Source organism: Eleutherodactylus coqui, chromosome 6 (assembly GCF_035609145.1).
Source record: "Eleutherodactylus coqui strain aEleCoq1 chromosome 6, aEleCoq1.hap1, whole genome shotgun sequence".
Classification (NCBI taxonomy): Eukaryota; Metazoa; Chordata; class Amphibia; order Anura; family Eleutherodactylidae; genus Eleutherodactylus; species Eleutherodactylus coqui.
Genome location: NC_089842.1, coordinates 2,335,804 through 2,356,225, shown reverse-complemented (window position 1 = coordinate 2,356,225; position 20,422 = coordinate 2,335,804). Strand labels below are relative to the sequence as shown.

The following is a 20,422-nucleotide window of genomic DNA, read 5'->3' as shown; positions in this document are numbered from 1 at the left end:
CTAAGAGATGAAGAGGATGAGCGCAAAAGTAAGAACGGTGACTGCATCATGGCCGCCACATGCAGGCGGGAGCGCTGCGCTTTCACGGACGGGTCTTCAAGAAATGCACAAGGGTGCAGCAGTGACCGCAGACCCAGGATCAGCAGTCCGGCCGCCTCTAGGCCACGCTGTCAGTATTGTGTTAGGAAGCCCACAGAGAAAGCAAGAGAAACCGCGGCCGCTCTTCTGTATTTTGGACCCGTTGCTGGTTCTGCCTTCCACATGCTTCTCAACAAAAGCCTTTAAGTGTTCCAAAAGGCCCCTCTGCTAAGACTGTGGGGCTCCCAGCACTGCCATGTATTTCGGTCTATTAAAGGAGATGTCCCGCGCCGAAACGGGTTTTTTTTTTTTTAAACCCCCCCCCCGTTCGGCGCGAGACAACCCCGATGCAGGGGTTAAAAAAACCACCCGCACAGCGCTTACCTGAATCCCGGCGGTCCGGTGACTTCTATACTTACCTGTGAAGATGGCCGCCGGGATCCTCTGCCTCCGTGGACCGCAGCTCTTCTGTGCGGTCCACTGCCGATTCCAGCCTCCTGATTGGCTGGAATCGGCACGTGACGGGGCGGAGCTACACGGAGCTACACGGAGCCCCATAGAGAAGAGGAGAAGACCCGGACTGCGCAAGCGCGGCTAATTTGGCCATCGGAGGGCGAAAATTAGTCGGCACCATGGAGACGAGGACGCCAGCAACGGAGCAGGTAAGTATAAAACTTTTGATAACTTCTGTATGGCTCATAATTAATGCACAATGTATATTACAAAGTGCATTATTATGGCCATACAGAAGTGTATAGACCCACTTGCTGCCTCGGGACATCTCCTTTAAGTGGCGCCTGTGTCTGGGTTTAATAGAATACCTCCATAATTATGGAATTACTGCAGTTTATCCATTGGGGGAAAAGAAGCAAACAATGCAAGAACTGCACACAAGTCATCCTGACAAAAGCTATCAAACTTGTATGAACTCCAAAATGGTACAGGAGAAACTCCAGGTTCTCCCACAAGAAATAAGCTGCAGCAGCGGGAAAATAAAAGTATGATGGATGGCAGAACCAAGTCACGGCTGGGGCGCGCATTCAGAGGGCCAGGGTGCGGCATGGATACGCCACAGCCTGGAATACCATCGGCTGGGGGAAGAGAGTTCAGCTCTGTTAACACCCCCTCCCCCCCTTTGCCAGTAAGGGGATGGGGCGGTTGATTAGCTGAGCAAGTCGTGCTAAACTCCCTCCCCAGCCTATGGGAGCTGCTGGCAAGGGATGGGACTTGAGCAGCTAAACTCCCTCCCCAGCCTATGGGAGCTGCTGGCAAGGGATGGGACTTGAGCAGCTAAACTCCCTCCCTCTTCTGTTTTCTAACGCTTCCTATATTCTTCCCGGTTTCCGGTACAAGGTGAGACAGGACTTCTCTTCTCCAGCTGGCTCATTTTATGCACAGGAAAATCGCACATCTGAAAAAATGCCTTGGAATCCGATGTGTCGGACGGTCGCGGTTTTTGGCTGGTGTTTTAGCGCGGTTCAAATGCCTGTGTGAATAAACCTGGAGGAGCGGGACGGGCGGGCTGTTGGCCTGGGCGTAAGGTTCAGGGCCCGCTGCCGTGGGGCGGAGTGCGCCGATGCTGCTGATGGAGGAAAGAAAGATTCGCAGAAGAACACAGAAATACCTTCCGGAGGGCCGGTGATCCGGGGGTTAATCACTGCAGGTTGCAGTTGGGAAGGAATTTTTTTCCCTTAAACGGGAAAAATGGCTTCTACTTCTCTGAGGGTAAGAGGCGGGACTGCTACAAGGCCTTATTCACACGTCGCATGTATGAGGAGCTGACGGTTTCACGTGAGATGTTTTGTAGCTGTGTGAATAAGGCCGTAAGGTCAGTTCTACAACCTGCCAACAACGAACTACTTTGTCTCTGGAAAGAGGATCCGTCATGATATATAGGGAGGCCCGGCATGGTCTGGTACGTACGTCATGTGACTGCGGCAGTCTGCGCAGAGGGAAATATATGCTGTACGCTACTGAGCGGAAACGGGTAAGAGTATTACTGAGTCTTCTCCATAATCGCCTCCTGCGGGCGACGGCACTTGTGCTTACAGCAGAATTGTATAAATGTGCGGCGGGTGGAAGTCGCCCTTCCAGGAGGGGGAAGAGGACGTCCAAGAAGCAGCAGACATCCCGAGACCCAGCCTTTAGGAGCGTATGATGTAAAGATTCCTCCCTGGGAGCCCCGTGTGATGGTGGCCATACTGAGACCAGCAGTTGTACATCCCCCTTATGGCTTGTGTAGAAGAGGCAGTCCCACGTTATAATACACCGCATTACGTCGTAGTCCTACCATTGGGGGATGCAGGGCAGGCTTGTTGGGCACAGTCCAGAGTCAGGTAGGAGGTCCGTTATGCAGTCACGGTAAAATAACGCCAGACGCAGACATGCCGTGGATTTCCTTTGTGGAACCATGGCTTACTCAATTAGGAATTTTTACACCCTTCCAGATTAATTCTGAATTGATAATGCGCATAAGAAGATTTCACACTGACACAGGTTCAGCATGTATAAGCTTCCTCAATTCTACTTTATTGTTGGGCGCGCAGCCTCTTTTAAAGAGTTTAACATATCTGCCCATCTGGGCAGGTCAAAGAACGTATTGTTTAATTATTGGATAAGCATCCTGAAATTCTTCCATCCTCCGGTCATCTGTGATTGGCCATCGTGTGGTAGCAGGACAAGATGAGTGGGTTGTCTTGGACCCACGTGTGGTTCCTCTGATATGATTGGATATTACAGCTTGAACTATTAATTGCATAAATTTCCTGTGTTATTTGCATAAGTTTCCAGTAAAACTGCTTGGGTTATTATTGCAGTAGCTGCTTCAGACTGCGGTCATCTATGTCTGATTTTACTTCTTCTAAAGTTACAAAACAGATGGAGAAAATATAGCGTGTTTATGCTAAATATTATCTTGTCAGCAGAGTTTAGAGAATAGAAGTTTCATTAAAGGAAGTAGATACATTGGATACATGAAAGAATATATATATATATATCTCTATATTTGTATCAGAACAGCAGGCAAATGGAAAAGTACTGTCATTTAGTATACAGAATGCTAAACAGGTTCACTGTCCACTACAAAGGTCCACAATCCAAAATATAGATATATTGGGTTTCCACTACACATGAGGCTTAAAAGTGCCGTATCTGTGATGTCTCTTCACGCTCCGTTACTCCCCCTATTGTAACGAGGCGGCTCATCTTCACGATATGCAGACAGAGGGACACGGCTTGCAGGGCTACGTTACTCCACCGATGGAAGGTAGTAATAAGGGGAAGCTTCACCCGGCCCAAGAAGCGAAGCCGGGTCCAGCCAGAACAGCGCGGTACCAGAAGAGAGAAGGGACCAGGGACCATAGCGCGGCGTGGTACCAAGGGGAGAAAGAAGCAGCCCAATCACGGACATTCTCTTCCCAAGGCTAAATCCACGCGGGTGAGTGTGATATCAAGCCGAGAACCCGTCCCTTATATCGCCTTGTCAACGTGTGTTTTACCTGCGGATGTGAGTCGCTCACGGCGCGTCTCTGAAAGTCGGAGGATCGGCAGGGGTTTATTGTGCTCAGTGGGAAGCCTCACATGACACAGCGTGCAATGTGTTTTACTGTCCCATCGAAAACAATGGGCGATGTGTTCCGAGGGACGTGGAAACATAGGACACTGTCAGGGTGATTCTGCGTACAGCACCAATCAGGCCCACCCCAATGCCCCGCTGCCGGCGGTAAAGAAGAGACACCACACACGGAGATCTGGTATAGTTCCTCACACGGGGACATGACTGCGCACTTTATTACAGATTACATGGGGTCTTATACCCTTTGGTCACATCACTAGGAATGGGTGATGGTCTCATTGGCTCAAATTCACCGCATAACCATATATGTAAAGTCCGGATTTCCGCCTGAGGCAGTGATAGTTATATACGTAGTTAAACAGTCGTTATCTAGATACGGCGCTTCTGGGAAAACAGCCAAGTACACGGCCTTCGTATCCGGTTCTGTATCATCTCTGAATTTCTGGACACATCTCTCTCAGCCTTGCAAACTTTTGGAATATCTGATGTAAGGCGACATATAAGTTTTTCTCACTTTAACTTTGAATATAACTTGCATACAGGTATAAAAGCATAAAAAACATATGGCAATATATACATAGTCCCTCACAGCACTACTCCTGCGCACGACTATCCAAAATAATAATACTACTCTTTATTTGTATAGCGCCAACATACTCCGCAGCGCTTACATAGACAGGGGGGATACAGAAAGACAAAATACAAACATTACAGAACCACGGTTACATAGTAATCAGCTGATGGAAACATTAGGGGTGAGGGTCCTGCTCCAACCAGCTTACATACTACGAATAGTGGGGGATACAGAAGGTAAAGGGGCTGGAGATGTGTACGGTATGGTGGGGTGGAGATGTGTACGGTATGGCGGGGTGGAGATGTGCACGGTATGGCGAGGTGGAGATGTGCAGGTATGGCGGGATGGAGATGTGCACAGTATGGCGGGGTGGAGATGTGCACGGTATGGTGGGGTGGAGATGTGCACGGTATGGGGAGGTGGAGAGTGAGGGATGCTATACATAGACAATGGTCAGACATTTAGCCGTGTGACGGCAGAATCGGTATGACTGCAGGAGCCGTTTATGATGGCTAGCAGGGATTGCAGTCAGTAGGTCAGGGAGCATGTTATCAGGGGGTACAGAGGGGTTTGTTTAGGGAATGCGGTATGCCTCCCTGAAGAGGTGCGTTTTTAGAGCACGCCTGAAGTTCTGCGAGTCCTGGATTGCTCGGGTAGCCTTTGGTAGTGCGTTACAGAGGACCGGTGCTGCTCTGGAGAAGTCTTGGAGGCGGGAATGAGAAGTTCGAATTAAAGTGGTGCTCAGTCTGGTTTCGTTAGCAGAGCGGAGAGCCCGGGCTGGGTGATGGATTGAGATGAGGGAGGCGATATAGGGAGGGCGCTGCGCTGTGGATGAGGGATACAATATAGGGGGCGCTGCGCTGTGGATGAGGGATACAATATAGGGGGGCGCTGCACTGTGGAAGGCTTTGTGGATGAAGGTAACGAGTTTAAATTGAATTCTGTATTTAACGGGCAGCCAATGCAGTGACCGGCACAGGGCAGAGGCATCCGAGTAGCGGCTGGAAAGGAAGATGAGCCTGGCTGCCGCATTCAGGATGGATTGGAGAGGGTAGAGTCTGGAGCGGGGAGGCCGACTAGCAACGAGTTGCAATAATCGAGCCGGGAGTGGATGAGGGCAACAGTAAGCGTTTTTAGTGTCCACGGTGAGAAAAGAGCAGATTCTTGAGATGTTCTTGAGGTGCAGCTGACATGTTCGGGCCAGAGATTGGATGGAGTTTATATTTATGTGTCTCACAACGTACAAAACTCACGCAAGATCCACGCTCAAGTGATTGCAGCCGCCTGTGGATCATACAGTTCATGATGCAGATGTACAAACGTGCGTCCGGGCGTAGATCCTGCAGCAGACGAGCGCTTGTAAACCGCCCGCCTTGTTCTGCTGCAGCTTATGTAACACAGCCCTGAAAGTCTACAACCGCCTGGAGTGACCTGCGAGCGGCTCGGATTTAGTGTTTGGACAGGAGAGTAGGTGCGAGGCGCGCAAGAGGACGAGCCGCAGTGTTTACCAACATCGCTCATGTATATGAAACAAGTCAAAACAATGGGGTTCATATTGCATCAGATCTTGCGCGACAACATCGCCCGCATGACACAGCACCAGTCTGCGCAGTAATCACCAACTCATTGTCCCATTCCTGGAGCCGTAAAGCTTTAATCCTCCCGCCGCTGCGACCGCCGGTGGTGGTGGTGGGGGGGTTGTATCTAGTGGCCCGAGAATCATAAGACATTATCATGGATTGTAGAACTGGAAGACATTCTGCTGTTTGTTTTAGACTTCATTATCCCGGCGTTCAGATCCTGTGATGACATCACTCTCCGGCGGCCGCGCACTCATACTGTTTTATGTTTTGCTGTTTTTGCGCACAAAGTTTTTTTTTTTTAAATTTGCTTCTGTGCTGGAGCGTTCCACGAGCCGCAGCGCTGTTATCCCTCCACGAGCCGCAGTGCTGTTATCCCTCCGCCCCAGCACTGTTATCCCCCCACGAGCCGCAGCGGTTATCCCCCCACAAGCCGCAGCGCTGTTATCCCCCACGAGCCACAGCGCTGTTATCCCCCACGAGCCGCAGCGCTGTTATCCCCCAACGAGCCGCAGCGCTGTTATTCCCCCACGAGCCGCAGCGCTGTTATCCCTCCACGAGCCGCAGCGCTGTTATCCCTCCACGAGCCGCAGCGCTGTTATCCCTCCACGAGCCGCAGCGGTTATCCCTCCACGAGCCGCAGCGGTTATCCCTCCTCGAGCCGCAGCTGTTATCCCTCATCAAGCCGCAGCGCTGTTATCCCTCCTTGAGCCGCAGCGCTGTTATCCCCCCACGAGCCGCAGCGCTGTTATCCCCCCACGAGCCGCAGCGCTGTTATCCCCCCACGAGCCGCAGCGCTGTTATCCCCCCACGAGCCGCAGCGCTGTTATCCCCCCACGAGCCGCAGCGCTGTTATCCCTCCACGAGCCGCAGCGCTGTTATCCCTCCACGAGCCGCAGCGCTGTTATCCCTCCACGAGTCGCAGCGCTGTTATCCCTCCGCCCCAGCACTGTTATCCCCCCACGAGCCGCAGCGCTGTTATCCCCCCACGAGCCGCAGCGCTGTTATCCCTCCTCGAGCCGCAGGGCTGTTATCCCACCTCCACTAGAGTGCTGTTATCACTCCGCCGCCGCAGCACTGTTATCCCTGCAGAGCCACAGCGCTGTTATCCCTGCACGAGCCGCAGCGCTGTTATCCCTGCACGAGCCGCAGCGCTGTTATCCCTGCACGAGCCGCAGCGCTGTTATCCCTGCACGACCCGCAGCGCTGTTATCCCTGCACGAGCCGCAGCGCTGTTATCCCTGCACGAGCCGCAGCGCTGTTATCCCTGCACGAGCCGCAGCGCTGTTATCCTAGCACGAGCCGCAGCGCTGTTATCCCTGCACGAGCCGCAGCGCTGTTATCCCTGCACGAGCCGCAGCGCTGTTATCCCTGCACGAGCCGCAGCGCTGTTATCCCTGCACGAGCCGCAGCGCTGTTATCCCTGCACGAGCCGCAGCGCTGTTATCCCTGCACGAGCCGCAGCGCTGTTATCCCTGCACGAGCCGCAGCGCTGTTATCCCTGCACGAGCCGCAGCGCTGTTATCCCTCCACGAGCCGCAGCGCCGTTATCCCTCATCAAGCCGCAGCGCCGTTATCCCTCATCAAGCCGCAGCGCTGTTATCCCTCCACGAGCCGCAGCGCTGTTATCCCTCCTTGAGCCACAGCGCTGTTATCCCTCCACGAGCCGCAGCGCTGTTATCCCTCCGCCCCAGAACTGTTATCCCTCCTTCGCCAGAGCGTTGTTATCCCTCCTCCACTGTAGCGCTGTTATCCCTCATCGAGCTGCTGCGGTTATCCCTCCACCCCAGCGCTGTTATCTCTTCACGAGCGGCAGCGCTGTTATCCCTCATCGAGCCGCAGCGCTGTTATCCCTCCGCCCCAGCGCTATTATCCCTCCGCCCCAGCGCTGTTATCCCCCCACGAGCGGCAGCGCTATTATCCCTCATCGAGCCGCAGCGCCGTTATCCCTCATCCTATCATGGATTGTAGAACTGGAAGACATTTTGCTGTTTGTTTTAGACATCATTATCCCGGCGTTCAGATCCTGTGATGACATCACTCTCCGGCGGCCGTGCACTCATACTGTTTTATGTTTTGCTGTTTTTGCACACAAAAAGTTTTTTTTTTTTTAAATTTGCTTCTTTGCTGGAGCGTTCCACGAGCCGCAGCGCTGTTATCCCTCCACTAGCCGCAGCGCTGTTATCCCTCCACGAGCCGCAGCGCTGTTATCCCCCCACGAGCCGCAGCGCTGTTATCCCCCCACGAGCCGCAGCGCTGTTATCCCCCCACGAGCCGCAGCGCTGTTATCCCCCCACGAGCCGCAGCGCTGTTATCCCCCCACGAGCCGCAGCGCTGTTATCCCCCCACGAGCCGCAGCGCTGTTATCCCTCCGCCCCAGCACTGTTATCCCCCCACGAGCCGCAGCGCTGTTATCCCCCCACGAGCCGCAGCGCTGTTATCCCCCCACGAGCCGCAGCGCTGTTATCCCCCCACGAGCCGCAGCGCTGTTATCCCCCACGAGCCGCAGCGCTGTTATCCCCCTACGAGCCGCAGCACTGTTATCCCTCCACGAGCCGCAGCACTGTTATCCCTCCACGAGCCGCAGCGCTGTTATCCCTCCACGAGCCGCAGCGCTGTTATCCCCCCACGAGCCGCAGCGCTGTTATCCCCCCACGAGCCGCAGCGCTGTTATTCCCCCACGAGCCGCAGCGCTGTTATCCCTCCTTGAGCCGCAGCGCTGTTATCCCTCCTTGAGCCGCAGCGGTTATCCCCCCACGAACCGCAGCGCTGTTATCCCTCCACGAGCCGTAGCGCTGTTATCCCTCCACGAGCCGCAGCGCTGTTATCCCTCCGCCCCAGCACTGTTATCCCCCCACGAGCCGCAGCGCTGTTATCCCTCCACGAGCCGCAGCGCTGTTATCGCCCCACGAGCCGCAGCGCTGTTATCCCCCCACGAGCCGCAGCGCTGTTATCCCTCCACGAGCCGCAGCGCTGTTATCCCTCCACGAGCCGCAGCGCTGTTATCCCTCCACGAGCCGCAGCGCTGTTATCCCTCCACGAGCCGCAGCGCTGTTATCCCTCCACGAGCCGCAGCGCTGTTATCCCTCCACGAGCCGCAGCGCTGTTATCCCTCCACGAGCCGCAGCGGTTATCCCTCCTCGAGCCGCAGGGCCGTTATCCCTCCTCCACTAGAGTGCTGTTATCACTCCTCCGCCGCAGCGCTGTTATCCCTGCACGAGCCGCAGCGCTGTTATCCCTGCACGAGCCGCAGCGCTGTTATCCCTGCACGAGCCGCAGCGCTGTTATCCCTGCACGAGCCGCAGCGCTGTTATCCCTGCACGAGCCGCAGCGCTGTTATCCCTGCACGAGCCGCAGCGCTGTTATCCCTGCACGAGCCGCAGCGCTGTTATCCCTGCACGAGCCGCAGCGCTGTTATCCCTGCACGAGCCGCAGCGCTGTTATCCCTGCACGAGCCGCAGCGCTGTTATCCCTGCACGAGCCACAGCGCTGTTATCCCTGCACGAGCCGCAGCGCCGTTATCCCTCATCGAGCCGCAGCGGTTATCCCTCATCGAGCCGCAGCGCTGTTATCCCTCCACGAGCCGCAGCGCTGTTATCCCTCCTTGAGCCACAGCGCTGTTATCCGTCCACGAGCCGCAGCGCTGTTATCCCTCCGCCCCAGCACTGTTATCCCTCCTTCGCCAGAGCGTTGTTATCCCTCCTCCACTGTAGCGCTGTTATCCCTCATCGAGCTGCTGCGGTTATCCCTCCACCCCAGCGCTGTTATCTCTTCACGAGCGGCAGCGCTGTTATCCCTCATCGAGCCGCAGCGCTGTTATCCCTCCGCCCCAGCGCTGTTATCCCTCCGCCCCAGCGCTGTTATCCCCCCACGAGCGGCAGCGCTATTATCCCTCATCGAGCCGCAGCGCCGTTATCCCTCATCGAGCCGCAGTGCCGTTATCCCTCATCCTATCATGGATTGTAGAACTGGAAGACATTTTGCTGTTTGTTTTAGACTTCATTATCCCGGCGTTCAGATCCTGTGATGACATCACTCTCCGGCGGCCGTGCACTCATACTGTTTTATGTTTTGCTGTTTTTGCACACAAAAAGTTTTTTTTTTTTAAATTTGCTTCTTTGCTGGAGCGTTCCACGAGCCGCAGCGCTGTTATCCCTCCACGAGCCGCAGCGCTGTTATCCCTCCACTAGCCGCAGCGCTGTTATCCCTCCACGAGCCGCAGCGCTGTTATCCCCCCACGAGCCGCAGCGCTGTTATCCCCCCACGAGCCGCAGCGCTGTTATCCCCCCACGAGCCGCAGCGCTGTTATCCCCCCACGAGCCGCAGCGCTGTTATCCCCCCACGAACCGCAGCGCTGTTATCCCCCCACGAGCCGCAGCGCTGTTATCCCCGCACGAGCCGCAGCGCTGTTATCCCCGCACGAGCCGCAGCGCTGTTATCCCCGCACGAGCCGCAGCGCTGTTATCCCCGCACGAGCCGCAGCGCTGTTATCCCTCCACGAGCCGCAGCGCTGTTATCCCTCCACGAGCCGCAGCACTGTTATCCCTCCGCCCCAGCGCTGTTATCCCCCCACGAGCCGCAGCGCTGTTATCCCCCCACGAGCCGCAGCGCTGTTATCCCCCCACGAGCCGCAGCGCTGTTATCCCCCCACGAGCCGCAGCGCTGTTATCCCTCCACGAGCCGCAGCGCTGTTATCCCTCCACGAGCCGCAGCGCTGTTATCCCTCCACGAGCCGCAGCGCTGTTATCCCTCCGCCCCAGCACTGTTATCCCCCCACGAGCCGCAGCGCTGTTATCCCCCCACGAGCCGCAGCGCTGTTATCCCCCCACGAGCCGCAGCGCTGTTATCCCCCCACGAGCCGCAGCGCTGTTATCCCCCCACGAGCCGCAGCGCTGTTATCCCCCCACGAGCCGCAGCGCTGTTATCCCCCCACGAGCCGCAGCACTGTTATCCCTCCACGAGCCGCAGCGGTTATCCCTCCTCGAGCCGCAGGGCCGTTATCCCTCCTCCACTAGAGTGCTGTTATCACTCCTCCGCCGCAGCGGTTATCCCTGCACGAGCCGCAGCGCTGTTATCCCTCCACGAGCCGCAGCGCTGTTATCCCTCCGCCCCAGCACTGTTATCCCCCCACGAGCCGCAGCGCTGTTATCTCCCCACGAGCCGCAGCGCTATTATCCCCCCACGAGCCGCAGCGCTATTATCCCCCCACGAGCCGCAGCGCTACTATCCCCCCACGAGCCGCAGCGCTGTTATCCCCCCACGAGCCGCAGCGCTGTTATCCCTCCACGAGCCGCAGCGGTTATCCCTCCTCCACTAGAGTGCTGTTATCACTCCTCCGCCGCAGCGCTGTTATCCCTGCACGAGCCGCAGCGCTGTTATCCCTGCACGAGCCGCAGCGCTGTTATCCCCCCACGAGCCGCAGCGCTGTTATCCCCCCACGAGCCGCAGCGCTGTTATCCCTCCACGAGCCGCAGCGCTGTTATCCCTCCACGAGCCGCAGCGCTGTTATCCCTCCACGAGCCGCAGCGCTGTTATCCCTCCACGAGCCGCAGCGCTGTTATCCCTCCACGAGCCGCAGCGCTGTTATCCCTCCACGAGCCGCAGCGCTGTTATCCCTCCACGAGCCGCAGCTGTTATCCCTCCTCGAGCCGCAGCGCCGTTATCCCTCCTCTGTCGTAGCGCCGTTATCTCTTCTCCGCCAGAGCGGTGTTATCCCTTCTCTGCCGCAGCGCCGTTATCCCTCCACGAGCCGCAGCGCCGTTATCCCTCCACGAGCCGCAGCGCCGTTATCCCTCAATGAGCCGCAGCGCCGTTATCCCTCCTCTGCCGCAGCGCTGTTATCCCTCCATGAGCCGCAGCGCCGTTATCCCTCCTCTGTCGTAGCGCCGTTATCTCTTCTCTGCCAGAGCGTTGTTATCCCTTCTCTGCCGCAGCGCCGTTATCCCTCCACGAGCCACAGCGCCGTTATCCCTCCACGAGCCGCAGCGCCGTTATCCCTCCACGAGCCGCAGCGCCGTTATCCCTCCTCTGCCGCAGCGCCGTTATCCCTCCTCTGCCGCAGCGCCGTTATCCCTCCACGAGCCGCAGCGCCGTTATCCCTCCACGAGCCGCAGCGCCGTTATCCCTCCACGAGCCGCAGCGCCGTTATCCCTCCTCTGCCGCAGCGCCGTTATCCCTCCTCTGCCGCAGCGCCGTTATCCCTCCTCTGCCGCAGCGCCGTTATCCCTCCTCTGCCGCAGCGCCGTTATCCCTCCTCTGCCGCAGCGCCGTTATCCCTCCTCCGCCGCAGCGCCGTTATCCCTCCTCCGCCGCAGCGCCGTTATCCCTCCTCCGCCGTAGCGCCGTTATCCCTCCTCCGCCGTAGCGCCGTTATCCCTCCACGAGCCGCAGCGCCGTTATCCCTCCACGAGCCGCAGCGCCGTTATCCCTCCACGAGCCGCAGCGCCGTTATCCCTCCACGAGCCGCAGCGCCGTTATCCCTCCTCCGCCGCAGCGCCGTTATCCCTCCTCCGCCGCAGCGCCGTTATCCCTCCTCCGCCGCAGCGCCGTTATCCCTCCTCCGCCGTAGCGCCGTTATCCCTCCATGAGCCGCAGCGCCGTTATCCCTCCATGAGCCGCAGCGCCGTTATCCCTCCATGAGCCGCAGCGCCGTTATCCCTCCACGAGCCGCTCTATGAGGGTCGGTGTTTGCAGGATGATCTCGTCTTCATTTATGCCCTCTTTGTAACATTTTGATTGCTGTTTATCCCATTTTCTTCCAGCCGCCGTCCTCTGGTCACACGTGTTCGCTGCGGCGCCACCAGGTTCACAGCGTCACGGCCCTGGGCAGCAGTGGGCGGTGCAGAGGTAAAGGCCCGAGGACTGCCGAGCCTCCTTCTGTGCTCCTCCCTCACATCGAGGCCTCTGGGCCCGCCGGCGGGTTATCCCTCCTGCGGCTCCGCGGTGTCATTCTCCAGTAGGACTACATTTCCCGTCAGCCTTCGCAGCCGGAAGTGACGTGTGAGCGCGGGTCAGGTGACCAGAGCCTCCGGGAAGATGGCGATCTTCAGTGTTTATGTGGTGAACAAGGCGGGCGGCCTCATCTACCAGCTGGACAACCAGACGCCGCGCGCCGAGACCGAGAAGACGTTCAGCTTCCCGCTGGATCTGGTCCTCAAGGTGCACGACGAGCGGGTGCTGGTGGCCTTCGGGCAGAGGGACGGCATCCGAGGTGAGCGGGGGAGGAGCCTCACAGAGACCAATCAGGCTGCTGCTTACAGTGTAGTCCCTGCCGTGTGAGGATGAGAGCCGCAGTGTGATTGGCTGAGCCGTCTACTGGTTGCTGAAGCAATTGGTTCAATATCTGCAAAGCTGCCAGAAGCCGGAGCGGCGGGAGGCAGGTCGCTGGGGTGAACCAGTGGGCGGCTAGTGGTTGGCGGCTGGGGTGGAGCGACGGGCGGCTGGTGGTTAGCGGCTGGTGGTTGGTGGTTGGCGGCTGGGGTGGAGCGGCGGGCGGCTGGTGGTTGGCGGCTGGGGTGGAGCGGCGGGCGGCTGGTGGTTGGCGGCTGGGGTGGAGCGGCGGGCGGCTGGTGGTTGGCGGCTGGGGTGGAGCGGCTGGTGGTTGGCGGCTGGGGTGGAGCGGCGAGCGGCTGGTGGTTGGCGGCTGGGGTGGAGCGGCGAGCGGCTGGTGGTTGGCGGCTGGGGTGGAGCGGCGAGCGGCTGGTGGTTGGCGGCTGGGGTGGAGCGGCGAGCGGCTGGTGGTTGGCGGCTGGGGTGGAGCGGCGAGCGGCTGGTGGTTGGCGGCTGGGGTGGAGCGGCTGGTGGTTGGCGGCTGGGGTGGAGCGGCGAGCGGCTGGTGGTTGGCGGCTGGGGTGGAGCGGCGGGCGGCTGGTGGTTGGCGGCTGGGGTGGAGCGGCGGGCGGCTGGTGGTTGGCGGCTGGCGGCTGGGGTGGAGCGGCGGGCGGCTGGTGGTTGGCGGCTGGCGGCTGGGGTGGAGCGGCGGGCGGCTGGTGGTTGGCGGCTGGGGTGGAGCGGCGGGCGGCTGGTGGCTGGCGGCTGGGGTGGAGCGGCGGGCGGCTGGTGGTTGGCGGCTGGGGTGGAGCGGCTGGTGGTTGGCGGCTGGGGTGGAGCGGCGGGCGGCTGGTGGTTGGCGGCTGGGGTGGAGCGGCGGGCGGCTGGTGGTTGGCGGCTGGGGTGGAGCGGCGGGCGGCTGGTGGTTGGCGGCTGGGGTGGAGTGGCGGGCGGCTGGGGTGGAGCGGCGGGCGGCTGGCGGCGGGCGGCTGGGGTGGAGCGGCGGGCGGCTGGGGTGGAGCGGCGGGCGGCTGGTGGTTGGCGGCTGGGGTGGAGCGGCGGGCGGCTGGTGGTTGGCGGCTGGGGTGGAGCGGCGGGCGGCTGGTGGTTGGCGGCTGGGGTGGAGCAACGGCCGGCTGGTGGTTGGCGGCTGGGGTGGAGCGGCTGGTGGTTGGCGGCTGGGGGTGGAGCGGCTGGTGGTTGGCGGCTGGGGTGGAGCGGCGGGCGGCTGGTGGTTGGCGGCTGGGGTGGAGCGGCGGGCGGCTGGTGGTTGGCGGCTGGGGTGGAGCGACGGGCGGCTGGTGGTTGGCGGTTGGGGTGGAGCGGTTGGTGGTTGGCGGTTGGGGTGGAGCGGCTGGTGGTTGGCGGCTGGGGTGGAGCGGCGGGCGGCTGGTGGTTGGCGGCTGGGGTGGAGCGGCGGGCGGCTGGTGGTTGGCGGCTGGGGTGGAGCGGCGGGTGGCTGGTGGTTGGTGGCTGGGGTGGAGCAACGGCCGGCTGGTGGTTGGTGGCTGGGGTGGAGCGGCTGGTCGCTGGGGTGGTGGTCCTAGTTGGTGGCTGGGGTGGAGCGGCGGGCGGCTGGTGGTTGGCGGCTGGGGTGGAGCGGCTGGTCGCTGGGGTGGTGGTCCTGGTTGGTGGCTGGGGTGGAGCGGCTGGTCGCTGGGGTGGTGGTCCTGGTTGGTGGCTGGGGTGGAGCGGAGGGCGGCTGGTCGCTGGGGTGGTGGTCCTGGTTGGCGGCTGGGGTGGAGCGGAGGGCGGCTGGTCGCTGGGGTGGTGGTCCTGGTTGGCGGCTGGGGTGGAGCGGAGGGCGGCTGGTCGCTGGGGTGGTGGTCCTGGTTGGCGGCTGGGGTGGAGCGGCGGCGGCTGACCGCTGTGGTGGTCCTGGTTGGTGGCTGGGGTGGACCGTCAGGTGGACTGGCTGCTGGCCGGGGTGGGCAGTGGGACCCTGTTGGTGGTCAGTCTGAGCTCATCAGTCGTCCAGACCCGACCACCCATTCCATTGTAATGTTTGGCCCCCAGCTGCGGCCCCCGGCGGTCGCGGTCATCATGGCGGTCTCTTCTCCTTGCAGTGGGACACGCCGTACTCTCCATCAATGGAATAGATGTGAATGGCAGAAACACAGCGGAGGGGAAGGAGGTCTTGGAGCACCTGGGGAACCCCTCCAACTACCCCCTCTCCATCCGCTTCGGACGGCCCCGACTTACCTCCAATGAGAAGCTGATGCTGGCCTCCATGTTTCACTCGTGAGTGACCTGCGGGTGGCGCCGGCGTCTTCTGTGCTTTAATATCATTCAGCCGGACCCTCGGGGAGACCCCCTCCTGTAGACGGCTCCTTGGGGGGTTGTCGGCTGGATCTCCTCCATGGGCGCCGCTACCCCCGAGGCGTCTCATCTAGTAACCTGCTCTGTACTGATGGGACCCCTGAAGCGGCCGTCCACACGCGGGGGTCTCTTCCTTCTGGGGGGTCTCTGGTTCAGCTGGTATGAGGGAGTTCTTTCTTCTGCAGCAGAGCTAATTTGCATACAGTTTTCCCATGCTGCATTGCCTGAAGCCAGCCCCCCAGTTAGCTCTATGGGGGTGCTGCTTCCTGCTGTAGACGAAGGCTCCTGAATACATATTAACCCCTCCGGCCCTGGAGCCGCCCCCCTGCTAACGGGGTCTGCAGCAGGAAGCCCCCGCTATGATATGGAGGGGTAACTGAGGCGCCTCTCACGACGTCCGCTCTCTTTCTGTCTCCAGGTTATTCGCCATCGGATCTCAGCTTTCCCCGGAGCCGGGCAGTTCTGGCATTGAGATGCTGGAGACGGACACCTTCAAGCTGCACTGCTTCCAGACACTGACTGGTGAGCCGATGATATGGACTGGGTCATACTGGGAATATTAGCTTAACCCCTTCAGTGGTTTTTGTTTTATGGGGGGGCTCTTAATTTTTATGTTTGTTGCTGATGATCCGCATCTTTATCATTCCTCTAATACACTGCGGTACTTCAGTATTGCAGCGTATTAGAGAGCCCAGGAAGTCAGCCAGAGACTGGGCCTCATAGGCCACCGTAGCTATAGTGAAGCCTCCAGGCGCTGCAGCAACCCATTGGTCCCCCGCGATCACATCATGGGGGTCGGATGGGTGAGGGAGCCCCACTTCATTTGTCAGCCTCTTACATGCTGCTATGGCGTGCAAAGGGTTAAACGCCACAGAGCCAAGGTTTTATTGGTCCACGGTGTTGGAGTAAGTACCCGGCTGCCACCCAATAGCCGAGCACCCGTGCCAGGGGAACCAGTAAGTCATGTCCCCCTCTGTAAGCTCTTAACGTGTTCGCCCGTGTGGCTGTGGGACGCGGTCCGGAGTCCATATAATGTGTTACACAACTCATGTAATTCTTGTGGGTAATCGGGGGGCGGGGGGCAGCGCGCTCACCATTGTGGGGCTTTAGTCTATTTTCCTGGCCCCTCCCCCTCGCACCTCTTTGCATTTCTCGCCTTTTATGACTGCGCACGGTTTACTTTCAAATGGCGTATAAAGCAGCAGCGCAGGCGGGCGTCCCCCAGTATGTCGTATCTGCTGGCACAAACTTATCTAACAATGAAGCCAGTGACCCCACAACCCGGGGGCCCGAAGGGCGCTGCGGTCCGGGGGCCCGAAGGCAGTTGCTTGGCTCTATTCTTTCTCCCTATGGGGCCTCATCCGGGCGCCTGGAAGGTTTTGTCATATCTGCGTTGAGGCGTCCGTTTTTCTGTTATGCCTCTGTCACATGACGGAAACTAATGGCGCCCGGCGGTGGGGTGTATTGGGCTTCCCTCATGCCGCCCGGAATTTTCCTGGACAACCTATCAGAGCTGCACTACTTTGTATCAGATGTGCGCCAGAGGTCCGATGCAAATGTCAGCACGACCGCGGCGAACGGCGATATTAGGATGTGCGTCTGAACACGGAGGTTTAAAGCGTAGATACAGACTAGTGAGGTCTCCTACAAGGTGTGCGCCCGCCGCACGCGGCACCCTGACCGCTCCTTCACTGTCCCCTCTCCGCAGGTATAAAGTTCATGGTGCTCTCGGACCCGCGGCAGGCCGGTATAGACTCGCTGCTACGCAAGATTTACGAACTCTATTCCGACTTCGCGCTCAAGAACCCGTTTTACTCCTTAGAGATGCCAATCAGGTAATGCGCACAACAGCCACCGCTGCGCCGTGATGGACCGTGACCCCGCAGGATATCCATGGTGTAGGGAGCAACCGCTGGGACCCCAACAATCCCAAGAACGGGGCTCCAGTGTGTTCTGCAGGCAGGGCAGCGGCGGTCACACGTTTATGGGGACTGTCAGACTAGCGGAGCGCTTGTACTCTGCTGCCTCCAGTGGTCATGCTGAAATGAATGGCACGGATGCACCAGAGCCCCTGTTGTTGGGGTCTGTGGGGGTCTCGGGGGTCGACCCTTACTGAACTGAAAGTTATTCCCTATACTGCGGATAGGCTGTAACTTCATGGCACAACTCCATTAAAGGGGATTTCCAGGAGTAACTACTGATGAGCTTCTCCTCAGAATGGGGAATGCGCTGCTTGTGACCCGCGCCGATCAGCTGATTGAAGTGACATTGGTGCTAGAGGTAGTAGTGCACGCAGACTGGCTCTATCCCCCCATGCCCTGTAGACTGTCTCTATTGCCCCCGGTGCCCTGCGGACTGTCTCTATTGCCCCCGGTGCCCTGTGGACTGTCTCTATTGCCCCCGGTGCCCTGCGGACTGTCTCTATCCCTCCGTGCCCTTGAATGGGACGGCGCTGCTCCCAGGCCATGTGATCGATGAACATGACGTCAAATGTCTGAGAAGAAGCTGCAGCGCTCCTCCTAGCACCACAGCTGATTGGAGGATCCCAAGATCGCCGCCCCCTAACCAACTATTGTTGACCTGTCATGAGGGCAGGCCGTCACCTGTGTAGTCCTGGTGGCCCCTTTAGGGTATGTTCACACGCGGCGTTATTGGTGCAAATCCGCAGAAACGTCACCCCTTTATATTAAAAGGGTTAAACCTGCGATAAAATCCACACCGAGGGGCCGTAAGGAGGCGTTCACACCTCTAAAATCACATCCAAATCCTCGTCCCTCCGCCGCTTCTTTATGCAGGAATGCCCCCCATGTTCGGGTTTTGCACACTGACGGGGCTGAATACGCGCCAAAGATCTGTCTGATGGATGAGATTTTCATGCGGTTTTTAGAGACGGAATTCCCTGGTGAGTCGGCAGCATGAAGGCCACCCCTGGAAGTAGCCCCCGGCATCGGGCGGGTCGGAGGGAAAGAGTGTTGTATGGCTAATTCTCTCGCTGGTGTCTGACGCTCCGTCTCTACACTTGTCTTCTAGGTGTGAACTCTTTGACCAGAACTTGAAGTCCGCCTTGGAAGTAGCAGAAAAAGCTGGAACCTTTGGACCAAGTTCTTAGCTGCTAACGCCGTGTCCTTATGAGGAGCAGGGCTGGTCCTGCGGGGGATGTAATGCCGGCACATCTGCGGCCCCTCTGGACTACACACAGCACGCCCTTACTTGTATATAGTGTAATATTGCTAACTTATACAGGTGGTTTGATATGAAGCTAATGTGAAGGGAGGTGACGGGCCGCTGGAGGAGCCTGCAGGTAGGGTGTAGAGGGGCGCTACATCATGATGCCACCGGAATAACCTCACGCTTGGTCTTCTGCGTTCTATAAACAATATGGCTGCCTATGCTGCCACTTTATATGCAGTTACGTGGTAGCAGTTTGGTTGCACCTTCCAGGCCATGTAAGAGATACTTAGTGTAATCGGCCATCGTGCCCGCACCGTCCTCCATAGTAGCCGGTTCTATTATAACAATGTATTAAGTAAATGTTCTGTTGACTTATGTATTATTTTTCTACACTTCCCTGCTCTGCCACCTCCCCGCTACACCCAGCACTATTATAACCCACCAATGGCGGCTTTGTCCCCAGCAGTGTATGTGAAGCTGTTCTATGCTCTGCAGACGGCTTCTCCCCCTCAGTGTAACCGCTCCATTGCATTGTCAGGGTCCCAGTGCATCGGGTTGTGACATAAAGCACTGACAATGCATCGGGTCTGATGAGGAGTGGGCACTGTGAAGGGAAGACGCCATGTGCAGCATAGAACAGCTTCTCCTTCACAGCACACCCCCAGGTACAGAGCTGCTGCGAACAGCAGTGAGTTGTAATAGCAGTGCAGGGGAGTAAAGGGGTTAACCATAAATGTTGTTCTATTTTATTAAGTGTTCCATTGGGAACAGCGGTGTCTGCAGCTCCTCCATAGAGAGCAGTGCGGCCCAGCCAGAGCGCCCCCTGCTGCTCTGCACGGAGGTTTTGAAGGGGGGGAGGGGGGTTAAGTAGAGAATCTGCTGATAAAACATATTACAAACCCCCCTAGCCCCGTCTGTTCTGCGCTCTCCGGCTCCGCTGCCGTTCCTGCCAATCTGTTCTCACTTCCACTCTGGGCTCTTCATAAAGTGACGTTCTGCCATCACCAATAAAATGCTAACGGTAACGAGTCTTTGTGTAATTGTAGCTCTACGATGCCACGAATACCCCCGAACCGGCCATGAGTGCCGCCTGGCGTAAACCCGACCCATGGGTGTCAATAGCAAGTTCACAATACGAGGTTCAAAGAGTATCCAAATCAAATGTGTTTGGAGTGAGATGCAACAATCTCCCTCTGCTCGCCTCCCGTCCCCGGCGGCGGCACGCTCCTCCCAACGCTCCTGACACGGCTGCTGACACGCCTCTTCTGAGATGGAGCGCCGCCGGTCCGTTCCATCATGTCTTCTCTGAACTGAAATCTGGTTCCTTTTAGGAGGGAGAAGTCATGGAGGCGCCGGGGGAGGAGGAGCCTGACTGCACGGATGTGCGCCCGTCTGCCGCGGTTGGACCGCCCCGTTATCTGTGCGCTGCCCGTTGCTTCCTCCCTGAAGGCCTTTTGAATCTTGTGGATTGTTTCTACTTGGCGATCGCTTTACGCAATATTTAATGCCGCAGTTCACGGTTTTCTGTTTTGTTTGCCTTACACTTCCCCGCTCCTCGGCTGTCGGCGGCCGCTGGCAGCTGCTGCAGGCGGGATGAAACCAAGCAAATGTGTATCAGGGTCTCCTAAATACATGGTGGGGGTGTTAACCTCTTCAGGAAAGGGCGCTGCTTCTACCCCCCCCCCCCCCCCCCCAAATGTAAACGGTTAACACCCCGCAGGTATACAGCAGACTCCTGAATCCCTGTACACCAGCGTCTCCCAACTCCAGTCCTCATGAAGTAGGGTTGGGGGGAGGAAGGACAGCAGTGATTAGAGAGAAGAAGGATCTCAGACGCCACTTCATCATTTACAGACC

At 58.5% G+C, this 20,422-nt stretch overlaps 1 protein-coding gene across 1 annotated transcript; it reads left to right on the top strand.

The window, feature by feature from the left end:
- Positions 1-12,786: 12,786 nt before the first annotated feature.
- Positions 12,787-19,590, top strand: TRAPPC4 (trafficking protein particle complex subunit 4). Its single transcript, XM_066606061.1, has 5 exons — positions 12,787-13,016; positions 15,142-15,316; positions 15,813-15,916; positions 17,103-17,229; positions 18,425-19,590. The coding sequence occupies exons 1-5, from the start codon at positions 12,842-12,844 to the stop codon at positions 18,501-18,503; spliced, it is 660 nt and encodes a 219-aa protein (XP_066462158.1). The 5' UTR covers positions 12,787-12,841; the 3' UTR covers positions 18,504-19,590.
- The last annotated feature ends 832 nt before the right edge of the window (positions 19,591-20,422 follow it).